We start from the raw sequence: 27025 nt of genomic DNA on the forward strand, positions 1-27025 counted from the left end.
CCAGTAAGTGATATGAACGACAACCATCATCAATTAATTAAGCATTATGTTTGAAGGAGTTTCTAAGTTATTCTCAGTTTAAAGATTGTCGAATATCTTCACAGAAAAATCCCTTGCAAATTATACAATGAAAACAAAACAAGCATTATTGTTTTGAATATTGAGTAAAAGTAGCTCAAACTACACCAAACACATTTTTACAGGATGTGAAAAAGTAAAGGAGAAAAAAAAGAAACTTCCTCCAATTTGCACCTTCATCATAGATATTATTCTGCAAAATGGTAAACCTTTCCTGTTCAAGTCAAAGCACAAAATGGCCTCCTTTTAAGCCCAAGTATCCAGCATACCTCAGTTTTATGCCTTCTTATTAATCAAGGGATCAACAATGACTTGAGGTTTGAAATCTGGTTTCAAGTACTCTGAAAGCAAGGAAGCATACATCTCATAACGAGCAGTCATGCGGAAGGCCCACTTGTCTTTGATCTGGCGGCATAGGTTGAGGTCCATATCGGAGATGATCAAGCCATCTCGGTACCGTGATAGAGATGGGGTGCAAGAGGCATCAGGTGCTGAGAAATGGCTAGATCCATAGAAATGGCCGAAGTCTGCATGTTGAGGTTTCCCATCACCAGATGTGAATGGATTTGGGAACACTTCTGTGCCAACCCGATTAATTGATCCAACGAAGTAGCTGTTTGCAATTGCAGCGTTCCTTGCCTGAAGTAGCAAAAAAATAATCATGCACCCCAAACCCAAATGTTACATATGCATGTATAAAAAAAGTGTTCTATAGCACACAAAAGAGCACATGGATTTTGTCTGACCTCAATTGGCCACATTGGTTCACTGAGTTCACCAACAGTCGCAGATGGGTTGAACACTATTTCAGCTCCATTGAGGCCAAATGCAAGCCAATTAAGGGGATGATGTCTTCCATAACAAATGTTCACTCCTATTTTGCCATAAGCTGTTTCAAACACTGGATGGCCAGTGTTACCCTCCATGTAGTATGTGCTCTCATTGAAATCACCAACTCTTGGAATGTGATTCTACAGTAGCGTTTACTAAGACACTGTAAAAGCTTTCTGACAGAAGGAAGGAATAGAAAATGCAGCCAAAGGAAAAGAGAAATGTAGCGATGTGCATACCTTTCGATGAATGCCAATTATGTTGCCATTGTTTCCAATAACGACAGCAGTATTCCAAATAGTCTCCCCATGGTTTACATCCCTTTCAAGGATTGGGCTCACTATCACCATGTTATATTTCTGTGCAAGTTCCTGAAGGAATTGAGTAGATTCACCATCAACCGGTTCAGCAAATTCACACCACCTTTTCTCGCGTGTGCAGAAGGCAAAAGGCATTGTCCAGGCTTCCTGAATTTGGTATATGAATCATTAGAAACGATCTTCCTTCTCAATGCCCTGAACTGCATACGATCATTCCAAATATTCCAAAGAAAATGTACAGGTTACTCACTTGTAGGCACAAAATATTGACACCAGAAGCACCAGCTGCATCAATTACAGGTTTTATTTTGTCCATGATTGCCTTCTTTTGGTCAGCAAAGTGACAAGTAGTGGGAACGGCAATTGAGTTCTGAATTAGACCAACTCTAACAACTCGTGGTTGCCTCAGAAACTCTTTGTCTGCACTAAAACGGAATGCCTGTAGCACAAATAGATTTAAATCCACCAACCAATACAATCAGTTTCTGTACGATAGCTGCTGATGTTGATGCTACATCTCTGCAATCACATAATCACTTGACAAGCAATGCTAATGAAAAATGGCAATTTATTATGAGATAACCTGCACATCAAAATTGTGTGTTTCCGCAAGAGTGGTTGTGGCGTCAGGCAGTGAGATAGCCTCAAGCGGCCGTGCACAATTCAGTCCCAACAGCAACCGGCTTGCTTCCTGTCAACAGGAAAAAGTTGCCAATATCAACAAACTGAACCTAAATGTCATCTAGATATCCATATGACTATGACCCAACCCAATGAAATAGACAGGGAGGTAAGCAGCGTATAGTATTTAAGATCCCTCAGACCATAGGTAAATTTCACAGCCATCAGTAGCACCAGTATGAATTTTACTCCACGTGAGATACTACATCACCTATATGACCAATCCAGAGCAGCTGACGTACAACACACACAGCAGCTTGATCATTAATTATCTAATTATTAGGCCAATCCAGAGCACCAAAACTGTACACAAAATTCACCAGATTTCCCTCGATCAACTGAAAGTTCGCCCGAGCACGCGTGCGCAACTGAATTTGGATACGGTATCCATCCATCCAAGAAGCATGAAACGGGCACGGGCGACGGCACGGCGGGACGAATCTGGTCCATCGAGGGAATGAGAGAGTGGTAGTACCTGGAATAGCTGTGGGGAGAGGTTGGCATCCAGGAGCCTGTGCAGGGACTCGTACCCGCCGATCGACCCCGCCGGCGGTGGCGTCTTCACCTCCTCCCCCTGCGCTTCCTTGCCGTTGCTGGTCGCCATATCCTCTCGCTTGCGTTGCGCGCGCGCCGGGAGCTTCTTCACTCCTTGGGATTGGACCGACTCGGGGGAGAGGGAGAAGCGAGCAGGTCTCTTCTACTTCAATCAACTAGTGAGACGTGACGACGAAACACATGTGATGTGATGTGATGATCTTGATTGGCTTCTTGCATGTTTTTTCGTTGGATGACAAACTTCAATCACCCCATTCCCAATCCCATGTGATTTGGATTGGCTTCCAATTAAAAAGGGAATTAAATGATAACGTCTGATGCACTAATAATAACATATATATAACAAAAGGATGTGTCACCTATCAATACGTAAACAGGGTACAAAGGCGGGTTTCCTGAAATACGTCAACAGCCTCAGGAGACGTGTTAACCCCTCGATCATAAACGAAACGGACGGCTCCTAGGCGGGGAAAGCAGATAGGCCCGCCGCGACAGGGAATTCAGCTTACAGCCGCACCGGTAACCGCTGCCACCTCGCTGCCGATGGCGGCCGCCGCCGCCGCCCGGCTCCTCCGCCTGGCCCCGCGCCGGCTCCAGGTTCCCAAGGCCTCCCCGATCGCCGCGCTCTCGTTCCCACTCCAGCGTACGGCGCCGCTCGCCGCTGCCTCGGGGCGGCGGCAGCGCTTCTGCGCCGCGGCGCATGCCTCCACCCCCGCCCCCGCTCCCGCAGCCGCGGCGACAGGGGCGGCGGGCGAGGCCGTGGGAGAGTTCAGGAAGCGGCTGCGGGTGGCGGACGTGAAGGGCGGGGAGGACGAGGGCGCCGCGTGGGTGGGCAAGGAGCTCGCCGTGCGCGGGTGGGTGCGCACCTGCCGCGCCCAGAGGACCGTCACTTTCGTTGAGGTGGCACAGTTACAATTTCGTTTTGCTCTGGTTTTGATCATTTGGAATTTGGTGCAACGGTGATGCGTGCCGTTAGTACATTTTACTTTTGCTCAAATGGGTGCATATGATTAGCAGGTGGGTGATTTAGGACTCTAGTGAATGTAGTTATGTGCCTTGCTTTTGTACTAGGAACCAGGCTAGGGTGCTCAATTAGCATTTCAACAATGTTATCAATGCCTTGATATTTGGCTAAATATTCTGAGCAGAATGTAGTGCTGCATGTTTCAACTGATAGTGTATCTCCTTTGCTTTAGTAATTAATGAACAGAGAGACCCTAGATAACATGTCATAACACTTGGCTAATGAGCCAGTCGAACCATAATGCTTATGCGCGTCACAGGAATTTATGATTATGGACTCAAGTAGCTCTTATCTTCTGCACATGCGTGATTACCACCCAGAGGAAGATGCATTATTATTCTTTTCCTTTAAGAGTCTAATGCATTCTAAAACTTCAAACTTTTAGGTCAATGATGGCTCTTGCTTGTCCAATATGCAATGTGTATTGACTCCTGACACAGAAGGCTATGACCAGGTACTATGTTCTGCCCATTTAGCAAAGGTTGCAATTTATACTTTTGTAAGCTTCTCTTACACTGCATTGGTTGCAGTTGATAAGGCTATAATACGTTTTATTCGTCATTATTTTCAATCATGGCTGTCAGATAGACTCTGTCACTATTGGAGCATCTGTACTAGTTGAGGGAGTTGTTGCAAGCAGCCAAGGCAGTAAGCAAAAAGTGGAGTTGAAGGTTTCAAAGATCACTGTGGTAATTATTCTAGTATTTTAGAATTACTTTTAGTTCACGCATTCTTGTGAAAGAGAATAGTCTGTAACTAACTAGCTTTTTAATATGTCAAGAAGTTTCTTTCTGTTTCTTCATGTCTAAAAAAATACAGGGAATACTTATTTCGTAGTTAGTTAATGTTAATGTCTCATTTAGTCATTTTGCATGCCAACTGTAGTCAACTGAAGCATCCTATGAGGCCATATATTCTTTTCTTCCTTTGTTTCAAGTTGTACACATGTTATGTAACTTTCTTTGCTATATGCTATACTTAACTAATTTTTTATACTAATCTGGCCTCTACAGTTACCTTTCGTTTGTCGGATTGTAGACCAGGAACTTGCAGAGTCTGACGACCTTATTTTTTGTGCCTTTATTTCTTTTCTTGTGCTAATGTTTAATTTTACTTTCTTTTTGCAGATTGGTAAGAGTGACCCCACATCTTTTCCTATACAGAAGAAACGGGCATCAAGAGAATTCCTTAGAACTGTAGCCCATCTCCGTCCTCGGACAAACACTTTTGGTGCAGTATGTTCTACTCACTGCTGGCCCCCTTTTCTGGCATTCTGAGGACTTGAAAAGCTGCCCGTTAGTATAAAGGCGCATAGATTCGTTGACCAAGAGATTGGGGATGAACGCCCTTTATCAAGTGTTACCATTTTTCTATTTGTGTTATTAGTTCCCTATGTTAGCTTACAATTTCGTACACATCTGTAAAACGGTTGCCCATGCAAATTTCTAGATTTTGGAGTCATATGGTTATAGAGTTTTTTTCCCCTCCTGAATATGGGCCACTCGGACACTGACTTGCAAGATAATGGGTTATCGTCTATGCTGATGATCTAGTTACACAATCTCTCTTAAAAAATGATATGAAATATGATTCTTTACCCCAAGTTTTCTTGTTCAGTAATTACACAAGTTTCTCCTGTGGATTTGCTTACTGGAACTGGATATGTGTGTGTTTATTTAGGTGGCAAGAGTGAGAAATGCTCTGGCATACGCAACTCATAAATTCTTTCAAGACAATGGATTTGTTTGGGTTTCAAGCCCAATTATTACTGCCTCAGATTGTGAAGGAGCTGGGGAGCAGTTTTACGTGACTACTTTGGTTAGTTTTTCTTCAATATGTTTCTTTAGATAAACTACTTACACTCTTAGAATTTGATTGCTGTATAGAAAATGTTCTGTTCATCTATGTTAAACTGAATCTATGCCCATTTCTATGTTTACCCAAATATTTCAATTGGAGCGTATGCTCTGAATCAGAAACCATACAGCCTGACAAGCTGCCCAATCCAGCTGTATTATTATTGGAGTGGACATGTTGCATTTTTTTACCTATATTGCTTATAGAACTTCCTTAAAGTTGTGCCTATCCAATATCTGGTGTATGGAAGCCATAGAAATGTCATCATCAGGTTTACTGTTAGATCAGGTCGCATGCATTATTTGGAGAATTGTAAATGTAATCATTGAAGTTATACCATAACAGTCATATCAGAATCATTCAATCATTATCCCATATGTGTTTTAATGCATATATGTATAAGTATATAACTAAGTTCATGATTACTAGTGGCCTCGTTGTCTTTCCACAAAACTTTTCCTTAGAATGATATGTAGCCGTCCATTTTGCCTTCTTGTTCCTTGGTTTTCCTTGTTGCATTCTGGTTGGAATATATTTAATATTTTTGTCCACTTCTATAATATAGCTTTCAAACAGCGCTGAAGGTGGTTCCCTACTCAAAGATATTCCTGCTACCAAGGATGGAAGGGTTGATTGGTCACAGGTAGCCTTTGCCCTTGTTAGCATGTTACCTGAGTCAATTTGGTTATATCATATGATGCCCTATATTTAATGTTATTTAGTTTCTCAAAACTGTACAAGTAATATGAATCTTTCCAATGTTACTTATGCTAGGATTTCTTCTGCAAACCAGCATTTCTGACAGTGTCTGGACAGCTCAATGGTGAAACATATGCTTCAGCTCTATCTGATGTAATTCTTTTGCTACATTCATTTGAAACGGCTAACCCTGTCATGTTTGATAGCTTTAATTAGTTTTTATTTATTTATTTCCTCATTCATTTTTTCGCTCCAGATTTACACTTTTGGTCCAACGTTTAGGGCTGAAAATTCAAACACTGCAAGGCATCTGGCTGAATTTTGGGTATTTGAAATCCTCACACCTCTATCTTCTTTAGAATCCGACTAAACACTGAATTCGCATCTTTTGCTGTTTCATTGTTGTGAGTGAAGATGATTGAACCCGAGCTTGCCTTTGCGGATCTAAACGATGACATGGCTTGTGCAACTGCATATCTCCAGTATGTAGTAGGTGCCTTCCTCTACCATTTTCGTTTGATGCTCAAGTCTACTGCTAGCCATATCTGCAGTGTGGTTTTATTAAAGCCTCTTGTCTATTAAATTAGGGAAATTTCAAGCAGTGGTCTAGACTCACCTTTAACCTAATTACTGCTGTTTCATGCAGGTAAAGTATATTCTAGAGAACTGCAAAGAGGATATGGATTTCTTCAATACATGGGTTGAGAAAGGCATCATAGATCGATTAAATGTATAGCTCTTATATACAGCTTTCATTTGTTATCATATCTATGGCTGCAGCATATAGCTTTCGACTCAATTGTATATTTTGATCAAGAGGAATGCTGTCAGTGAATTCTCTTCTGCTTGCCCACAGGATGTAGTAGAGAAGAACTTCATTCACTTGTCTTACACTGATGCTGTCGAGCTACTTCTTGGGTCCAAGAAGGAATTCGAGTTCCCGGTAATGCATGACAGCTTCTAAGAATACCTTTTTCATGTTTGTCACAGTAATACTTATCTGACGCGTTTTTTGAATTTTATATACAATTGTAATGAAGATTCAAGCATATACTTCTGAAAATGGCTGAATGCTTGAAATGTTGATATTTGTCTTCATAGTTCAATGTTGACTGAACAAATTCTGGTTGTTTTGATATGTATGAAATCACTGTGTGCTTTCTACTTGTACTGAGTCCCACATACCAATATTCATTCCCTGAGCTTGAATGAGAGAGGCAGAAGCTTAGGTGATATTCATATGAAAATAAATGTCTTAGCTGACCTTTTTTCTCTCTCCAAAAATCATCAGGTAAAGTGGGGTTTGGATCTTCAAAGTGAGCATGAGCGATATATCACAGAAGTTGCCTTGGGTGGGCGCCCTGTAATAATTAGAGATTACCCAAAGGTTTGCAGTGTACAGTTTTGAGTGTTAATATTAGTTTTGAAACAAAGTATCATACCTTTCCATTTTCATTAGGAAATCAAAGCTTTCTATATGAGAGAAAATGATGATGGGAAGACAGTTGCTGCAATGGATCTGTTGGTTCCTCGGGTAAGCACATACAAGTAATAGATCATATATAAAATTCTTAGCATGTGAATGAATAAAATTTAACAAAACTTTAGCTATTGCCAATACTGACTGTGTCTGTTCAATGCCAGGTTGGTGAACTTATTGGAGGAAGCCAGAGGGAAGAGCGCCTTGATTACCTTGAAGCTCGATTAGACGAGCAAAATCTGAACAAGGAGAGCTACTGGTGGTATTTGGACCTACGGCGATATGGATCAGGTTATAATACATTAACCCATGTTAAAAAATTCAAAAAGGATGAATATTGTTATTTCTCCAGTTTAGTTATAAATAGTTGACACCTTTGTTCCCCTTTGTGACGACCCATAACAAACTTTGACTTTTTCTTTGGTCCAGTTCCCCACGCTGGTTTTGGTCTTGGATTTGAGCGGCTTGTCCAGTTTGCTACTGGAATAGACAACATCAGAGACGCCATCCCATTTCCCCGAGTTCCTGGCTCTGCCGAGTTTTAGCGCCCTGAAAGTGCTGTCATATACGTATACTTTAGATACATTCTTTCCTAGGATGTGATGCGAGGAAATGCATACGTTGTAGTGTTTCATCATTGTACAGAGTTGAGCTGGCTCATGATTAATCTGGAGCCAAGCAGTGCTGTGGCAAACTTCATTGTTTGGTATAATTTTTTCGTCAAAGATGTAACTGGAGGACGATTTAATCTTTTCTCAGGTAATATGAATATATCAATTTTTTTGTCTGCCAGGTTGAGATTCTGTGTCGGCTACCGTTTATTTAGCTCATGCAATGCAAGCACAGTTCTGATGCCTTCCATGGGGTAGACAGTGTATCCAGAAGCTGTTGGTTCTGTATTGCTCCGATCCCTTCTTTTTTTAACCGCTAGTGATTTTGTGCTTTGGATTCATATTCAAGTTAGAAGCGTGTCTACTTTCCAGTTTCGTTAGCCACCTCCTCACAAGTCTATGGGTCCAAAAGCAATTGTTACTAGCTACTGGTTGCGTTCACACATACACATGCTAGCAGTTTCGTTGCGCCGGCAGATCTCTCCTAGTACTACTGTACTAGTATCCTCGTGTGCTCAGAGCCGTGTGCGCGCGCGCGGCTGATTATAGTTCAAAATTCAAATTCAAACTGTTACGTGCAGGAAACGAGGTGCACCGGCGGCCGAAGTGATCAGACCGCAGCAGAAGCTCAAATTTGAAATCAAAATCCAAACCTCATCTCGAAAGTTGGCCCGGCGAGGCTGTTGCCCATTTAATGCCGCGCCGGCGGCAGCAGTCAGTACGAAGGGGAGCGTCCCCGCTCGTCAGTCGTGGATCCAGATCCTGTGCATATTCACACTGCAGTAAGCAGTGACTGTTTCAGCTCGTCAGTCGTGAGCTGACCTTCGACGGCAACGTTGATCCCGACTCGCTCGCCGGCACCCTCAGCCGGCTTGGTGAGCTGGCCCAGGTCCGTGTCAGCAAAGCTACTTCTCAGGCCCAGCTGCAGTCCGAGGAAGCCGACTCTGTTCCTGATGAGCGAAAAGCCTGACCGAACTTCGAGGAGGACACTATGCTGACCGAACGTAGGACTGGACGCTGGACCTGCGCATCCGGTCAGTAGTGGAGCAGTGGCGTGGTCTCGGCCTGGTTAACCGGACGTTGGCGCGAGGAAGTGATCGAACGCGTAGCCTCTGGGTCCGGTCAATGATGACGTATGGTGACGTGGCGGCGAAACTATTGCCGCGCTGCGGCAGTGAGGACCGGACTCAGCCCTGAGTCTGGTCATGCTGCCTCGGACGCGTCCGATCTAGAAAGTGTTGCTCTGGATGCTCTCTGAAAGTGATCGGACTCCGTGTTGATGGAGTGTCCGGTCATTCCATCGGCATGTCAGGTCGCTGGGTTGGCGCCTCGGGCGAGGGCACGAGTGGACGCTGGGCGGCCGCGGCCGATCTCGGCGTGGTGCGTCCGATTGTTTATTAATTTGAGCACGTGATCGAGTTGACCGTTGGGATCGGATGGCGCACGTTTGAAGCTATGACACGTGGCAGTGATCCCACGACCGAACGTAGGGGGCCGAGCGTCTGGTCGATCTGACCGGCGCGTCCGGTCACCACGCTGTGAGCTGCCCATGGTGCCCAACGGCTCTATTCGAGAGGACGCCTATATAGGGCGTTTGGCTGGCTCTAGCTCTCTCTCTTGGCCATTTGCATTGACATAACAACCTTATGAGCTTAGCCAAAGCCCTCCCACTCATCTTCATAATTGATTTATCAGCTTTGTGAGATTGAGAGTAAATCCAAGTGCATTGATTGAGTGATTGTATCTAGAGGCACTTGGTGTTCGTGTTTCGCTACGAGATTCGCTTGCTACTCTTGGTGGTTGCCGCCACCTAGATGACTTGGAGCAGTGAGGATCGTCAAGCGGAGGAAGGTGCTTGTCTCTGGCTCCGGTCGTGGTGATTGTGAGGGGTTCTTGACCGTTCTCCGGCGGAGAGCCAAAAGGTACTCTAGTGGATTGCTCGTGGCTTGTGTGATCCCCATCTTGTGTTGGTTGTGCGGCACCCGGTTGCGGGTTTAACGTGTGATGCCAATTAACGTGTGAACCTCCAAGTGAGTGAATCGCCACAACAGGGACTAGGTTGCCGGCAAGCAAGTGAACCTCGGAGGAAAATCATTGTGTCTTGATTGTCTCCTTGGTATTCATTGATTGATCACTTGCAACGGTGGTATACCTCTCTACCACTCTCTTGTATTACATTGTGCCTTTACTTGTGTAGAGCTTGTGGTAATTGAAATTAGTTAGTGTAGCTCTTAGTTGTAGTTCTCTTGCTAGCTTGCTCACCTAGGTGTAAATTAGTGACTTAGCCTTATTGTGATAACTAGAGATCATAGATTTTAGAATTGGGTAGGTGACTTGCAACACAAGTGTAGTGCTAGCGCTAAATTCGCTTCACCAACTTATTTACTAATAACTTGCCTTAGTGTTGTTGTAGAATTTTTTTAATAGGTTATTCACCCCCCTCTAGCCATTAGGACTTTTCAGCCATGTCGCACGGGCCCGGTCTGCTTCTGACTACGACCAAAGCGTTGGCGTCCTCACGACCGCGACGTGTTCGACGCAATGTCGCACGGGCCCGGTCTGCTTCCTACTCTGACTAAGGCTGTCGCGCATGTTTCTGCCGGACTCACCGTCAACCCGGCCGTGATGGGGCACCACGTCGAATCGACTCCATGGGATTTGGGATCCGGGGTCGTCACGACCTGAATCCCTATCCCGTGCAATGGTATGTTGCCGAAACCCCCACCCCATGTTTTTCAGTCGACTATTATAGGTCATCCTCAGCCACCTGATCCACCTCGGCCTCCCTATCACCCAGCAATGATTGCCCATCCTCCTCCTCGCCCACCCGATCCACCACGCATCACTTACCAGCCTGCCATGTTCACCCACCCTCCTCCTCGTCCACCCCCTCCTGATCCACCACGTTCATCTCACCTAGGCCGCTTGCCGAAGGTTCCCTTCCCTCGGTTCGACGGTGACAACCCACGCCGTTGAAAAACTCGTGATGAGAAACACTTTCGTATGTATGAGGTTGAGCAGTCCATGTGGATTAGCATAGCTGAAATGCATTTTGACAGTCCTGCATCTCTCTGGTACCAGTCTATTGAGCCCCAAATTCCTGAGTTGTCCTGATCTGATTGCAAATTGATGCATGATCGTTTCGATCGCGATCGGCACGAGTCCTTGATTTGTCAGCTTTTCCATGTCCGACAAATCACCACTGTCTCAGACTATCTCACCCATTTCACATCATTGGTGGATCAGCTTAAAGCCTACTCTACCACCCATCATCAGCTATACTTCACTATGCGTTTTGTTGATGGCTTGTGACACGACATTAAGTCTGTTGTTCTTTTGCAACGACCCAAGGTTTTGGATACTGCCGCTACCCTTGCTCTGTTACAGGAAGAAGTTACTGGGGGTGCTACTCCTCACGCGGGTCGTTCTGGTGATTGGTCGTCTTTGGCTTGTTTTCCGGTGCAGCCTCGGTAGCCTTTGCCGTTGCCGCCTCCTCCGCGCCAAGACAAGACTCAGCCGGCTACCACACCGGCTGATCCGGCTGTTGCTGCTGCCCTTGAAGGCCGGTTGTCTGCGCTCAAATCGTACCGTCGTGCACTGGGACTATGTTTTAAATGCGGCGCCAAATGGTCTGAGGACCACAAATTCTCTCCTGAAGTGCTGCTCGCTGTTGAGGGCATCTAGGATTCTCTGCTGGACTCTGGTGAGGATTCTATTTCTACATCCTCCGATAATGCTGATGCACAATTGTTCTTAGCTCTGTCGAAGGTAGCTGTTGGTTCAGCGGGTTTTGGTCGTGCTATCTGTTTTTCTGGATCTCTTCAGTCTCATTCAGTATCGGTGTTGATTGACTCTGGTAGCTTGGCTTCATTTATCAGTGCCTCTTTAGCTGCAAAGCTTGGCGATGTTTCTGTGATGCCAGTCCCAAGTACAGTCAGGGTTGCTGGTGGTGGTTTGTAGCAGAGTTCTCAGTTACTGTTGCAATTACCTTGGACAATTGAGCAATTTACTTTTGTCAGTGATTTTTTAGTGCTACAGTTGAACTCTTATGATCTTATAGTTGGGATGGATTGGCTGGAGAAGTTTAGCCCTATGTAAGTTCATTGGTTGCAAAAATGGATGATGATTCCTTATTAGGGGCAGTAGATTCTGTTGTAAGGCCCCAATACTGATTTGCCTGATAAGATGCTGTTACATATTTATCAAGTAGCTGATCCTTCTGTTGCTAATGCTACTGCAGCTTCTTCTGAGCAGCAAGCAGTCCACTCATCTTATCCCTCCAGAGATTCAGGAGTTATTGGATCGTTACCCTGCTGTGCTGGATCCTCCAACTGAGTTACCGCCGTCCCGGTCGTGCAATCACACCATTCCCTTGATACCAGGAGCTCAACCGGTGTTCATTTGACCATATCGGTACCCTCCTGGTCTGAAGGACGAAATTGAAAAGCAAGTCAATGAGATGTTGTCTCAGGGCCTCATTAAACCAAGCTCTGGCCCGTTTTCTTCACCGGTGTTGTTGGTCAAGAAGAAGGACGGGTCATATCAGTTCTGTGTGGATTTTCGTCAGCTTAATGCTATCATTGCGAAATCTACATTTCCAGTACCTGTCTTCGATGAGCTTATGGATGAACTTGGGTCTGCTAGTTGGTTTTCCACACTGGACCTTCGCTCGGGCTTCCATCAAATATTGTTGCAGCCTGGAGAAGAGCTAAAGACAACATTTCAAACTCATTGTGGCCAATATGAATTCAATGTCATGGCCTTTGGTTTGACTGGGGCTCCTGGAAGTTTTCAAGGGGCCATGAATTCCACTCTGGTGCCCGGCCTCCGTCGTTTCGTGCTGGTCTTCTTTGATGATATTTTAGTGTACAGCCATTCCTATGAAGAACATCTACATCATCTTGATTTGGTGTTTCAATGGTTGGCCAAGGACCAGTGGCGAGTGAAGCTTTCCAATTGTAAGTTTGCCCAGCGTGAGATTGCATATTTGGGTCGTGTTGTCAGAGCGTGGACTGTCAACTGATCCAGCAAAGATTCAGGCAATATCTTCTTGGCCAGTTCCGAGTAATGTCAAAGCATTGAGAGGATTTCTCGGATTAGCTGGTTACTATCTTAAGTTTATTAGGCATTTTAGCCTCATTGCCAAGCCCCTGACCGATCTGTTGTGCAAGGATAATCTGTTCATCTAGACTTTGCTGCAGCAGTCTGCTTTCGACGCACTGAAAGCTGCTCTTTGTGCTGCACCTGTGCTCGGCCTTCCTGATTTCTCTCAGCCATTTCATATTGAGATGGATGTGTCGGGAACAGGTGTCGGAGCTGTGTTACTTCAGAACGGTCACCCTCTGGCTTTCATCAGTAAAACTCTGGGGCCACGCAATCTGGGTTTGTCGGCTTATGAAAAAGAGTATCTGGCTATACTCCTGGCTGTAGAGCAATGGCGTCATTACCTTCTCCAGTCTGAATTTGTTATCCACACAGACCACCGTAGCCTGACACACCTGAATGAACAAGTTGCTTGGCTTCCGCTATAAAATTGTATACAGGAAGGGCTTGGATAATGCAGCTGCGGATGCACTGTCTCGCCGAGATCATTCATGTGAGCTCCTGGCTGTATCATCTCCGGTGCATTCATGGTTAGATGTTTTGGTGCAGTGGTACACATCTGATCCGAAAGCTACCGCCTTGCTTACTCAGCTTTCTGTGGATAACTCTTCCCGGCCACCGTTTCAGTTGAAGAATGGAATTATATTCTACCAAGACCGTGTATGGTTGGGCTCTAATACAGCGGTTCAGGCTCAGGTTATCTCAGCCTTGCACAACAGCCCGGTGGGAGGTCACTTGGGGGTACCGGCCACTTATCAGAAGCTCAAGCAATTGTTTTATTGGCCCGGTATGTGATCTGCTGTACTGAAGCATGTTCAGTCATGCTCCATTTGTGCACAAGCCAAACCAGACCGCTCGGCTTATCCAGGTCTCCTCCAACCCTTGCCAGTGCCTCAGGTTTCCTGGGAAGTCATATCTCTGATTTTGTGGAAGGATTGCCGCTATATGTATCTGCCAATGCTATTCTGGTTGTTGTCGACAAATTTTCCAAGTTTGGTCATTTCATTCTGTTGAAGCACCCGTTCTCTATTGCCACAGTAGCTCGTCTGTTTATGGATCATGTATTCAAGCTCCATTGTATGCCATTGGCAATCATTTCTGACAGAGACCGTGAGTTTACCAGCCGTCTTTGGAGCTGTTGTTTCAGTTGGCTGGCACTGAGCTTCGTATGAGCACTGCATATCATCTGTAGACGGATGGACAGACTGAGCGCGTCAACCAGTGTCTCGAGACATACCTCCGCTGTTTTACTAAAGCTTGTCCTCGACGCTGGAGTCAATGGTTGTCTTTGGCGGAATTCTGGTACACCTCTTCATACCATTCTGCTCTGGGTCGATCATCATTTGAGGTACTCTACGGCTACCCCCCGCGCCACATTGGTCTTGATGTTTCTTCTGCTGCCCCGGTTCCTGAGCTGTCTCAGTGGTTGGAGGAACGTGAGTTGATGCATCGCCTAGTGCAGCAGCATCTGTTGCACGCCCAGGACCGCAGGAAGAAACAGGCAGATAAGTTCCGCTCTGAGCGCCAGTTTGTAGTTGGAGATTTGGTCTACCTCAAACTTCAGCCTTACATTCAATCATCAGTCTCCAAATGTGCACATCAGAAGCGTGCTTTCAAGTTCTTTGGGCCGTATCGTGTCTTGGAACGTGTCGGCAAAGTGGATTATCGTTTGGAGCTTCCTCCTTCTGCATCAGTCCATCCGGTGTTCCATGTTTCCGAGTTGAAACTCTCTGTCGGGAACCAGACTGTGAGCTCTACTCTTCCTACTGATTTGGTTGAGTTTCAGGTACCACTATGTATTCTGTGTCAGCCGGAACCGAACTCCGGCGATGATCGGAGCTCCAGCGGGGAAGAACCGATCAACGATTTAACTCAATGCGTACACTGATTTTTGGTGCTGTCGCAACCGTGATAGCTTTTCTGTATTATACGCCCTTACTTAAACTGCAGGAAAGGAAAAAAGGAGTGGCCGAGCTATTCTCGCCCTCCGCCATGCGCGCCATGCCCGCCATGACCCGAGTTGTGCGCGCCATCCCACGCACCAAGTCACGCCGCGCACCGAGCGGCTGGCAACGGCCACAACGCGGTCAAAGCGCACGTTGTGGCCCTTGAATACAGGACGCGCTCGGGAGGATTGATTTGATCCAAAGCTGAGCTCAACTGACTAACTGAAACAAACGAACTGAACACATGTTACATAGTCTGTTCACATTTCACCCCCTAAACCTGATGTTCCTTGCCAACATTGACGACTCCCAGCTGCACACGAAGCTCGCAGAAACGATCACGCGCCAGTGGCTTCGTCAGTATGTCTGCGAGCTGCTCCTCAGTGCGGACGTGTTCAATGTCCATCTTCCCATCGCCGATGCACTCTCGAATGAAATGGAATCGAACGTCAATGTGTTTGCTTCGATCGTGAAAGACTGGGTTCTTACTGAGGGCAATGGCAGATTGGCTATCCATCTTCAGAACGAAGGCCGCACGCTTCTCACTCTTCAATTCAGCAAGGAGCTGCGCCAACCAGATGCCTTGACAGGCAGCTGTTGTCCCTGCGATGTACTCCGCCTCGCAGGATGACAAGGCAACGACCTTCTGCTTCTGTGACTGCCATGTCACTGGGCAGGAGCCGAAGAAAAATAGCACGCCGGTGGTGCTCTTCCTTGTATCGATGTCGCCGCCCATGTCGGAGTCGCTGTACCCCAGCAGCTTCAACTCTTGTCCGCCGCGCTTGTAGAAGCAGCCGTAGTCGATCGTTCCGGCGATGTAGCGCAGAATGCGTTTTACCGCACTTAGGTGTTCGACGGTGGGCCGCTCCATGAAGCGACTCACGTACCCCACGGAGAAGGCGATGTCCGGGCGTGTGTGCACCAGGTACCGCAAGCACCCGACCAGGCCCTGGTACTCAGTGGCATCCACTGCCTCTGCAGTGCTCGACTTCGACAGCTTCAGTCGTGGTTCCATCGGGGTGTGGCACGGGTTGCAGGTCCCCATGCCGGCGCGCTCAAGGATCTTGCGCGCGTACGCCGTCTGGGAGAGCTTGACGCCATCGCTCCCCTGCTGCACTTCAATTCCCAAATAAAAACACAACAAACCGAGATCACTCATTTTGAACCTGCTCTTCATCTGCTGCTTGAAGTGGTCGATCTCGGCGGCGTCGTTCCCGGTGATGATGAGGTCATCTACGTAGACCCCCACCAGCAACCGGGATGCTCCTTTGCCCCTGGCGTAGACCGCATGCTCAGACTCGCTATGGCAGAAGCCAAGCTCGCCCAGCGTGTGGTCCAATTTGGCGTTCCACGCCCTCGGCGCTTGACGTAGCCCGTAGAGCGCCTTGTCCAGGCGCAGCACCTTGTCCTCTTGGCCGTCAACGACGAAGCCGGGAGGCTGGCGTACATACACCTCCTCGCTCAGCTCCCCATTCAAGAAGGCGGACTTCACGTCCATGTGATGCATGGTCCACCCCTCCTGGGCAGCCAGCGCAATCAGGAGCCGGACCGACTCGATTCGCGCCACCGGCGCGAACACCTCGTCGAAGTCCACTCCGGCCTGCTGGACGTAGCCCTTGGCCACGAGATGCGCCTTGTGCTTCACCACCTGGCCGTCAGCATTCCTCTTTGTCTTGTATACCCACTTCAATCTGATCGACCGGTGACCAGGAGGAAGGGGTACAAGGCGCCAGGTACGGTTGCTCACGATGGAGTCCATCTCCTCCAACATTGCTCGACGCCAGGGTTGCTGCTTCTCTGCTTCGGCGAACGTCGTAGGTTCCTCCTCAATCTGTAGATGGAGCTCTGCAGCCACCTGGTGTGCAGCATACCCAGGTGGTAAAGCGTTGTCGAGGGTGCGGTACCTGGGCTCCATGTCATCATTGTCGGCATCCCAGTATTCTACGGCGTTCGGGGGAGGTGACACGAACTTAGGCTGCGTTGGTGGAGCAGTGGGCTGAGCGGGCGTCGCAGGCGTAGAGGACAGTGCAACGGGCGACGGCGCGCCCGCGTCGTGCACGGGACTGGTTCCAGACGGTGGGGTCGCCACAGTGTCGATGTAGTCGTGCCCAGCATCAGTGTCCATCACGTGGTACTCCACCACCAGCTCGTCCTGCACGCCCTGGTCCTCCTTCTCCCAGTTCTAGGATGCCGGCTCATCGAACACGACATCCCGGGATACGACGGCACGTCCCGACGCGGGGTCGTAGAAGCGCCACGCCTTGGCGCTTGGTTCGTAGCCGATGAACACAGCCAGCGTGCCGCGGTCATCGAGCTTCTTGAGGTTGGGCTTCACCGTCTTGATGTACGCCACGCATCCGAACATGCGGAGGTAATGGACGTCAGGCTTGCGGCCGTGCCATGCCTCGAACGGCGTCACGCCGTCCAGTGCCTTGGTGGGCACCCGGTTCAGGATGTAGACGGCGGTGGCGACGGCTTCTCCCTAGAACATCGCGGGGACGTCGCGGCCCTTCAGCAGACTCCGCACCATGGTGACGACACTCTGGTTGCGCCGCTCGACAACGCCATTTTGCTAGGGCGTGTATGGCGCCGTTCGCTGACGCTCCACCCCATGCTCGGCGCAGTAAGTCTTGAACTCGATGGAGGTGAACTCCCCACCATTGTCTGTCCTCAGAACGCGCAGACGGCGTCCTGTCTCCACCTCGACTCGGGCCTGGAACTTCTTCACCGCGGCGAGCATGTCGCTCTTGGCCGCCAACAGAGCAACCCACATGTATCTGCTCTTATCATCGACTAGCAGCAGAAAGAACCGCTTACCACCAGGAGTTGGCGGTGTGATCGGGCCACACAGGTCTCCGTGTACTAGGCCGAGCACCTCCTCTGCACGCCGCTTAGCTTGCGCCAGGAACGAGCTCCGTTTCAGCTTGGTGGTGACGCAGTCGGTGCAGAGCTGATGAACATGCTCGATAGGCGGGAGACCCTGCACCATGGCACGCTGCTGGAGCTTACGGAGCGCGTCGAAGTGCAGGTGCCCGAACCGCTCATGCCATAGCCACGCATCCTGTGTGGTGCGCGCGGCTAGGCAGAGAGGCCGCACGATCTTGACCCGCAGCAGGTACAGGCGGTTTGCAGTGCGCTTGATGCGGATGATGAGCCGATCCTTCTCGTCGTGGATCCGAAGGACGCCGTGCTTGGAGTGGACATCGCAGCTGCCCTCATCGAGTTGGCCCAGGCTGACGATGTTGGTGGTGAGCTTGGGGATGAAGTACACCCCCGTCAGCGGCACGTGCTCCCCGGTCTTGCCTTCGAATACCACCATGCCGGAGCCCTCGATGGCGACTTCCGCGCCGTCACCGAATTTGACAATGCCGCACACCGCCGTGTCGATGTCGAGGAAGGCTTCACAGCACCTAGACATGTGGTTCGTGGCTCCACTGTCGAGGTACCATAGCGAGTCATCCTGCTCTGAATCGCCATCGAGCTGGGCAAAGACTTTGCCCTCGACGACACAGAGAGGGTGGCGGTGTGGAGAATTTTGAATTCCCTCGACGCGGGAGGCAGGCGCTGTGGTGGGGAAGACAACCGCCCGGGCCATCAGCAATGTGGGCTCGTTGTCCTGTTCGGCTTGCGCGATGTGGGCCTCCGCCTTGGGCTTGCTACGGCAGTCTCTGGCCCAGTGGCCATACTTGCCGTAGCGCTTGCACTGGTTTGGGTCGGTGGTCGGCCCACCACCGGAGTCGGCCTTGCCGCCCTCCCGCGCCTATGCACCAGCGCCTTCGCCCTTGCCACGCCCATGGCCACGTCCGCGACCGCCACGCTTCTTACCGCTTCCTCCACCGGAGCTGCCGCTTCCGCCGAAATTGCTTCCACCGCCCTTCCCCTCGGCCTCGTGGATCTTCAGCCGAGCCCACCATTCCTCCTCACAGAGGAGCAGCCACCCCTGACCATCGAGAACCGGGGCCTTCTTGCGCCGTTGCTCGACGGCGCGCAGTCGCCCGGTCACCTCCTCCACAGAGATGGTGCGGATGTCGAGAAGAGTCTCGATGGAGATAGCAACCTGGATCAAGTGTTCGGGGGTGAGTTGCAGTATCTTACGTACAACCTCGGTGTCAGAGATGTTGTCACCGAGAAGACGGAGGTCGACAGCGAGCCCGGTGATGCGGTTCGCGAAGTCTTCCGCGGTTTCCGCTTCCTTCCACACTAGGGCGCCGAACTCCCATCGTAGATGCTGGGCGTTGGCCTTCTGCACCCGCTCGACGCCGATCCGGATGCGCCTGATTGCCTCCCACGCCTTAGCTACGGTCCTCTTCTGACGAAGGCCCAGCAGCATGTCGGCGGGCACCGAGCGCAGGATCGCGGCGAGCGCCAGTCGATCATGCCGATACACCACCTCCTCTTCCTCGAACGGCTCCACGGCGTACCACCACCCCGCCGCCTCGAGATTCACCTGCATCAACATCGCCCACTCTTGATAGTTGGTGCGTGTGAGCATGGGGAACTGGGTTCCGGCGGCGTTGCTCTCCGTGCGGTGGACGACCACCTCTCGGCGCCCGCGACGGGGCTGCGGCGAGGGAGATTGGCGACGACGATCGCGCCCACCATGACGGCCATCATGGCCACCGTACGGCGGCGCTGACCCATGGTCCATCACGGATGGCAGGCTCTGGTACCAGTTGTCAGCCAGAACCGAACTCCAGCGATGATCGGAGCTCCGACGGGGAAGAACCGATCAACGATTTAACTCAATGCGTACACTGATTTTTGGTGCTGTCGCAACCGTGATAGCTTTTCTATATTATACGCCCTTACTTAAACTGCAGGAAAGGAAAAAAGGAGTGGCCGAGCTATTCTCGCCCTCCGCCATGCGCGCCATGCCCGCCATGACCTGAGTTGTGCGCGCCATCCCACGCACCAAGTCACGCCACGCACCGAGCGGCTGGCAACGGCCACAACGCGGTCAAAGCGCACGTTGTGGCCCCTGAATACAGGACGCGCTCGGGAGGATTGATTTGATCCAAAGCCAAGCTCAACTGACTAACTGAAACAAACGAACTGAACACAGGATTACATAGTCTGTTCACATTCTGCAGCGGCGTTGGTCTTCTAGTACACATCCGGTTGAGCAAGTCTTGGTGGAGTGGTCTCATATGCCTGCCTCTCTTGCCACCTGGAACCACTAGAGTATATCAAGCGGCAGTTTCCAAGGGCTCTGGCTTGGGGGCAAGCCGTTTCTCAAGCTGGGGGGAATGTCAGCAAAGCTACTTCTCAGGCCCAGCTACAGTCCGAAGAAGGCGACTCTGTTCCTGATGAGCGAAGCCTGGTCAAAGCTCGGCCCAAGAGAACCACTCGGCCCAGTGTGCGCATCGTTGGCCCAAAATGGAAGCACTAGCTATATGTAGTCGCTGAGAGGGATGGAGAGGGGTATGAACATTATTGTAACAAACCTCTCTGTACTTTTATTCAAGCACTCATCGTTACTCCTCCCGTTCTTCTGAGTTCCCTGCTTGTTCTTCCCCAATTTCTAAAAATAAAAACAAGTCTAAAAGTAAAAAAGAATGGTCAAACAAGAAGTCTAAAAGTAAAAAAACCACACTTTTAATGGGATGGAGGGAGTACGACCTGCCTGTTGACTATTGTGTACTTGCATGTTTCATGCGGCCTGCCCCCACGACGCAATGCCGGCCTGCCGGGCATCGGAACCAGGTCGCTGGCTCGCTGCTCGGCCAGTGCGTGCAGCTAGGCCTGGCCCTGGCGAACGCCACCGTGATGGGCGGCAGGAGCAGTGGCACTGGGCGGTGGCCGGTGGGGTGGAGGACCAGCGGAACTCTAAAGTTTGCATAATATATGACGAAGAAATGTTGAATCACATCTCCCATCAGCAGCCCACAATGAGAGACCTGGCCGAATTAGTGCTATTTATGATAGGCTTCAAAAGGTTGGCTTGCTTCAAAGGTTCTTTTATTTTTTTTTACCTCACCTGTGAATTCATGAAAGTAACCTTCTAAAATCTAAAGTTAAGATTCACTTTACATTTATAGGTGCTTCGTGTATGATTCAGAACCTGCAAAATTGAAACATGCATGTATTGGATGTACATATAGATTATTATGTCATACACACCATCAAAGGAATTATATAGGTGCGAGAGGAGGAGGAGAAAGAAAATATGTTCTTGAGTGATGGTTCACTCGATGCTATGTTGTCGGTAGCATGCTTTTCTTATTTGATATATAATCAACAATTGAGCTGAAACTATAAGAATTGGCTGTACGCGGTTTCTAAGGGAACAATTATTCATTATAGAAAAGAAGTAACAATAGGGTGGTGAGAGCTTTTACATCTTTAATTATAGGGTAGGGAAGGGATGAATGTAGGGGAATCTTACTACAAAATATAACCATGTAGATAAGGTAGGGAAGGGATGAATGTAGGGGAATCCTACTACAAAATATAAGCTATCCTACTACAAAAGATAACGTGAAGCTGTTCTATTCTTCGGTGCTTGCTTCCTTGCTTCATGAATGGAGAGGGGTGTACCCCCTCTATTTATACTACTATAAGTGGGCCCATGGATCCATGTGACATGTCTACAACACCATAGGATCAAACTGACTTCAAATCAAGGACAGAGATCAAGCAAGCTTGTGTTTCTTTGCATGTTCACATGCTAGAAGGCGGTGGAGGTGGATGGGCACACTAGGGTGGTCGGCTGACCCCCTCTCTGGCATTTGGGCTCTCCCCCTCTGGTGTGGGGCCTATATGCTTGTTCCTTGTTGGGTATGTGTGCTTATGGGCCCACCTTGATGTCAGTTTTGCATGATGTGGGCCATCCAATCCATGAGAGGTGTATGTGAGCCATTGTGATGGGAACGGGGATCCTGATCTTCCGTCAGGTGATGATAACTATCGTTTTGGTGGAGCATAACACACCGATCCGGCTTCAGATCCAAAGACTCAAACCCTACAATCTTAGCACCACGACTCATCAAGTTATCAACCATGTCACCAAGCTGGTTGACCTCACCAAGAAGGATAATCCCTGCTTGTGAAACGAAGAACACAAGGAAGAACTCGAAAGAACGTAGCTCAAGATTTGGGACAAACTGCAGATGAATAATTAACCACACGAGTTGGGGTTCCACAAACCGATAGACGGCAACTGTCAATGACAGAATGATCTAAGCAAAACCTAAAACCTAACGATGGTGGTGGCATATTATTATAATGGTCTTAGGGTCGTCGCCTACCCTGGACACGCCCCCCCCCCCTAACGGGCTCAAAGACGATACACAGCCCAGTGGACCAAATACGGTAACGCAACACCCTGACAGATTTTGGATGCTAACTTGTTTTGACGATTCCTGTTGATTCTGAAGGGATTTTGATGTGGGACCACTTCCATTGGTTTCCTTATGAAATTATCTTTCCATCCACATGTGGATCGTCGAAAACAGAGTCTAGACGCATCCTAGGTGACTAGTTTATGGCAGACTGGTCCTAGACACCAAGGTAGACTTGAATTCATGTTGGACCGGGCCTTCGGCTTGTGTTGGACGTCCTTACTGGTCATATTTGCCTCCATCTCTTCCTCCAAGTTCCTCATGACCCTCTTTAATGTTCCTAAGAAATATAACATCATTAGGTAGTAGTCTATTCTCAAAAGTATGAAAAGGATCGCTTAAGAACGAGCTCACCTCTAAATTTAGCTGGCGCATTCGAGCTCGGGTCATTGGACCTTGCTTATTGTTTAGAGGATCAACGGGTGCATCTGAAGGAGTGATGTCCTCATCACATTGAGAGAAAGCACACATTGCATCCAAGGGTGGATATAGATTTGGAGTGTGTTTCTTGGGTCATGGGGAGTTTGAGAGGGTAGTGGGCCCCATAGGGGTGGTCGGCTGACCCCCTATGGTGGGCCCACAAGCTCATCTTCTTTATTTTCTATAGTTCTACAGAGAAACACTTCAAGGACAAGTGGAACTTGTTATATATTTGATAAAATATGCTCATGGCATGACTATCTTTCTTTTATTCCGATGTTGTTGATGTTGTTTTGAGTATGTGAAAGTATGAATTTTTCACCGTCAACAACACGCAGCTCAGGATTGTCGTTCCCCTGCCCACCTAAATCCCTTCCTTCCTCTATCTACCATAGGGGACCATGAGCAAGCATGATGTTTCTTTGAGGGAGGCAGGTTGCTTGCGACAGTCGTCTTAGTTAATAGATTAATGAAGGTGTTTGCCATAAGGCGCCTGTCAACAAAAGATGCTCGGTAGTCCTCCAAGGGGTATCCTATGAAGGTAGATTGATCGGTGGAGGTGCGCGTGATAGGAACCGGATGGTGACGCAAGGCGTAGAGACAATGATTTAGATATGTTTGGGCCGTCTGATCGATGTAATACCCTATGTCCTATGTCTTTGGTGTATTGCATTAAGATGTATGTAGATGACCCCTGCCCCTCCTTATATGCTCTGGAGGGGTAGGGTTACAAGAAAAGTATCTTATTTGGTACTATATAATATCTTACGGTGCATGTCGACCAGTGCTATGCATGCCTTGATCTTGTGGGCTGGGCCACCTCTGAGAGTGCGGCCCATATATTGTCTTGTGGATACCGGGAGCCATACCCCCACAGCTAGTCCCCAAGCCTGATAGTAGGTGACGTAGTCACATAGTGTCAGGGTCAGAAAGTAGAAGAAATGCAGAAGACCGGCCGAGCAGGCAACTAGTCCACGGGTGAAGCCCTGAATTAAAAAGCGCACATTCACCGCAAGGTGAAGTGTGCCCACTTAGTCTCCGAGCCTGCTGGAAGATGAAGAATAAATCTTGTAGCAGGATCAAAGACAAAGAAGTCTAAAAGCTTGCCGACATCATCTGACATGCGCGTATCAAGACCCTAGACGTGCTGCCCAAGATTAGCACCCTGATCCGAACAACATGGAGCGGCTTGATAGGACACCGATGAGAAGTAGAAAGATCCGACCACCAAGGGAGTCCCCGACGTAGCTGGCGATGTCCACAAGGTGAAGTGGGGTAAAGTGTGCCCATTTAGTTCCCAAGCATGAAGAATCCGAGCATCGAGGAGTAACCGATGTAGCTAGCGATGTTCGAGCACCGAGGAGTCCCCAGCCAGAACCGACCAAACTATAAGAATGTAAGTACAAAAATAATCACCGAAGTGATCAAATTCCTGTACTTAAGCTCCCATAATCCCGGTAGTCCGGAAATCACAAAGGATTTCAAACAACTCTCGACATATAAACCAAGACCGTAGTGATTCAACACATCATTCGTTACAACATTTCATAAGTGGCATTCAGATTACATCCATCACAGTTCAAATAAAATATTACAAACCAAGTTTAAATTTACGGAAGCAACATAGTTTAGTACATAACTTCATAGTTTCAAATACATTGCCAGATCTTAGTCATGTCCCACCAAAAGCATCTTCAGGTACGAGAACTAGGAGAGACCGTGCCCAATGGTCTAGTCTTCATCCCTAGCCAGGAGAAGGCAATACTTGCAGCAACCAAAGTAGAACTGGTCATCTGCAATAGGTGGGAGATAAACCCTGAGTACGAGAAGGTACTCAGCTAGACTTACCCGTCAAAACCAGAAATAAAAGACACCAAGGGTCATGCAAGGCTTATAAGGTGGGCTAGCTTGACACAGTTGCATAAAAGAGCTTATGAATATAGTAACCAATTTAAACTTTGCATCAAGTTTATCATCATTTACCTGTTCACTAGATTTGCACCTGTACTAGAGCACTCACTTATTAGGAGCAAACAATATTAACCATAGCAGGTATAATAAGGCTGTCATCATCATATCATCATTTCTGAACCATTATGTTATTTAGTGTATCTACTTTGGAGATAAGCCCGTCAAGTTCTCACTAACCGGGAGAGACAGCGACCCGAATCGAATTACAACTCAGCTAAGGGGGTATTCCTAACTCTCACCCTGGCATACTTTGCAAGGATAGCCGTGGGTCGCCTTTGGGACAACTCAGGAACCAAATTCGTGGGTTCGATCAGCGCCAGCACTCTCAGGGATTACCCTTCTACCAGGACGATCAGGACTTTTAAATCACCTGCCCTTAGACTCATGCCTATGGCTCCCTTCCGAGGCATACTTTATACTTATCAACTCCCGGCCTGAGGTGAGCTACTCGGCTTTGTGGTCGGTCTCCGGACCCAGCCAACTAAGAGAGAGGCATGCGTTCAACATGAACAGGAAAGGCTCCAAGATTCGGTCCTTAAGCGACACAGACGGAGTCACTACACACTGGTAAGCCTCCGCCCGGTCTTCATTTCAAATTAAGACATGTTCTTTTCCACGATAGCAAATATAGCCAACCGTGCCACATGTATATCCCTATATCTCGCAGGTGAAAGAAAATCACCTGACTTCTACCATATTTAAGTAGGGCTAAGCACTACACAAGCCTGAGCTACATAGGATTCAGGGTATCAATATCTGGACAAGGATTGGATAACCAATGCAGCAAGTGTTTGCATCCAACACCTAAACTTAATGCAACAATATATATATGTAACAATAATACTTTAACTTCATTTCAGAAATTAGGAGGCTTAATATGCTCTGGGGCTTGCCTTTCACAAAGTTGCATGGACGGTGATCCGGGCACTCAACGGCGACCTCGTTTGGCACTTCTCTCGAGGGCTACACCTCCTAAACCTCCGGTGTTGGCTGCTGCTGCTCCCCGCTCGGTTCCTCGAATTCCAGTAGTGTCACTCCTTCCAGTACACCTATTGCATGCCGATGCACAAGATAAATATCATGGATGCATAAGGAATGATATGATGCTCATGATGAATGGATCACAGTAAGTGTTTAACGAAAACATCATTGGACACTCGTTTACCGATTAAGAACAGCTCTATTCAAATCACTTTAAAACATGTATCTAACTTAACTTGAAGAACAAGATCAACTTACCTAACTTGCATAACCTAAGATAAAGATGCTCATCTTTAGTTAAAGGCCTAACACCTAGGAACATTACCACAAGCTTAGAAATAGTAAATGCATACTTAAATCAACAGTTAAGGTTTCATATGCAAACGAGCAGTTCCTTAATTCAATCACAACAAGAGTTCTACAAATTCAAATGCCTTGCAAGAGGACATTCTAGAAAACTTATGAAATTCTCTAAAATTCATTTTTAAACATCAAAGCATGATTCTTACGTTAACCAAATTGAATTCAAGTAAACATAGAATCTATCCAGAAATAGCAGGTTTACTAAATTAAATATTTAGTGATGATGCAAAAGCATACTTGGACCAAACCAAGTTTACCAACTTGTTGTGCATACCAGCGGAACATCAAAAAGTATAGTGCCAACTTCTAAATAAATTATTTAATGTCCTTTTCTAATTTATTTAGTTAATTAGGTGATTAAAGCAACATATAGTAAAACTATACAGAAAAATCTACAAAAATTACAGTAGCTACCTCATGCTTCACATAGACTATCATAAAAATTTTAAAGCAGTTGGACAAGAAGAACTTGTTGTATCAAAAATAACAGATGGTAGGACTATTTCTAGTATAATTAGGAAACCCTATTGAAAAGTGTCAAGCAACAGATTTCATATTTTTCCTAGTATCATTCTAGCATAAGAATAGCATTCACCAATTTTTACCTTTACTGGATCTATAGAAAAATTATAAAAATTCACACAAGATTCATCCATGCAACCAAGAGAATTACCTAACTCCTACATACAGTGTCCAAAATGTATGAAAATTTAACTACAAGCTATTCATGATATGAGCAGTACACCATAAAAAAATTTATGCCAT

The 27025-nt window shown here is 47.7% G+C and overlaps 3 protein-coding genes across 3 annotated transcripts; 1 reads left to right on the plus strand and 2 right to left on the minus strand.

The window, feature by feature from the left end:
- Positions 1–8: 8 nt before the first annotated feature.
- On the minus strand, positions 9–2745 carry LOC136552351 (beta-ureidopropionase-like). The gene is made up of 6 exons (XM_066543894.1): positions 2386–2745; positions 1813–1920; positions 1480–1668; positions 1149–1376; positions 825–1049; positions 9–717 (listed from the first exon to the last, which is right to left on the minus strand). Exons 1-6 carry the CDS (start codon positions 2512–2514, stop codon positions 355–357), a joined length of 1242 nt encoding a protein of 413 aa, XP_066399991.1. The 5' UTR covers positions 2515–2745; the 3' UTR covers positions 9–354.
- Positions 2746–2937: 192 nt separating this feature from the next.
- LOC136552352 (asparagine--tRNA ligase, chloroplastic/mitochondrial-like) lies at positions 2938–8317 on the plus strand. Its single transcript, XM_066543895.1, has 15 exons — positions 2938–3365; positions 3875–3943; positions 4074–4178; positions 4617–4724; positions 5170–5307; positions 5912–5989; positions 6121–6198; positions 6302–6370; positions 6460–6534; positions 6692–6775; positions 6902–6988; positions 7337–7432; positions 7505–7579; positions 7690–7816; positions 7955–8317. Exons 1-15 carry the CDS (start codon positions 3009–3011, stop codon positions 8068–8070), a joined length of 1662 nt encoding a protein of 553 aa, XP_066399992.1. The 5' UTR covers positions 2938–3008; the 3' UTR covers positions 8071–8317.
- A 10628-nt stretch (positions 8318–18945) lies between these two features.
- On the minus strand, positions 18946–19833 carry LOC136548942 (uncharacterized). The gene has a single exon (XM_066540291.1). It carries the CDS (start codon positions 19831–19833, stop codon positions 18946–18948), a length of 888 nt encoding a protein of 295 aa, XP_066396388.1.
- Positions 19834–27025: the final 7192 nt, after the last annotated feature.

The sequence above is a fragment of the Miscanthus floridulus genome, chromosome 4 (genome assembly GCF_019320115.1).
Source record: "Miscanthus floridulus cultivar M001 chromosome 4, ASM1932011v1, whole genome shotgun sequence".
NCBI classification, from domain to species: Eukaryota; Viridiplantae; Streptophyta; class Magnoliopsida; order Poales; family Poaceae; genus Miscanthus; species Miscanthus floridulus.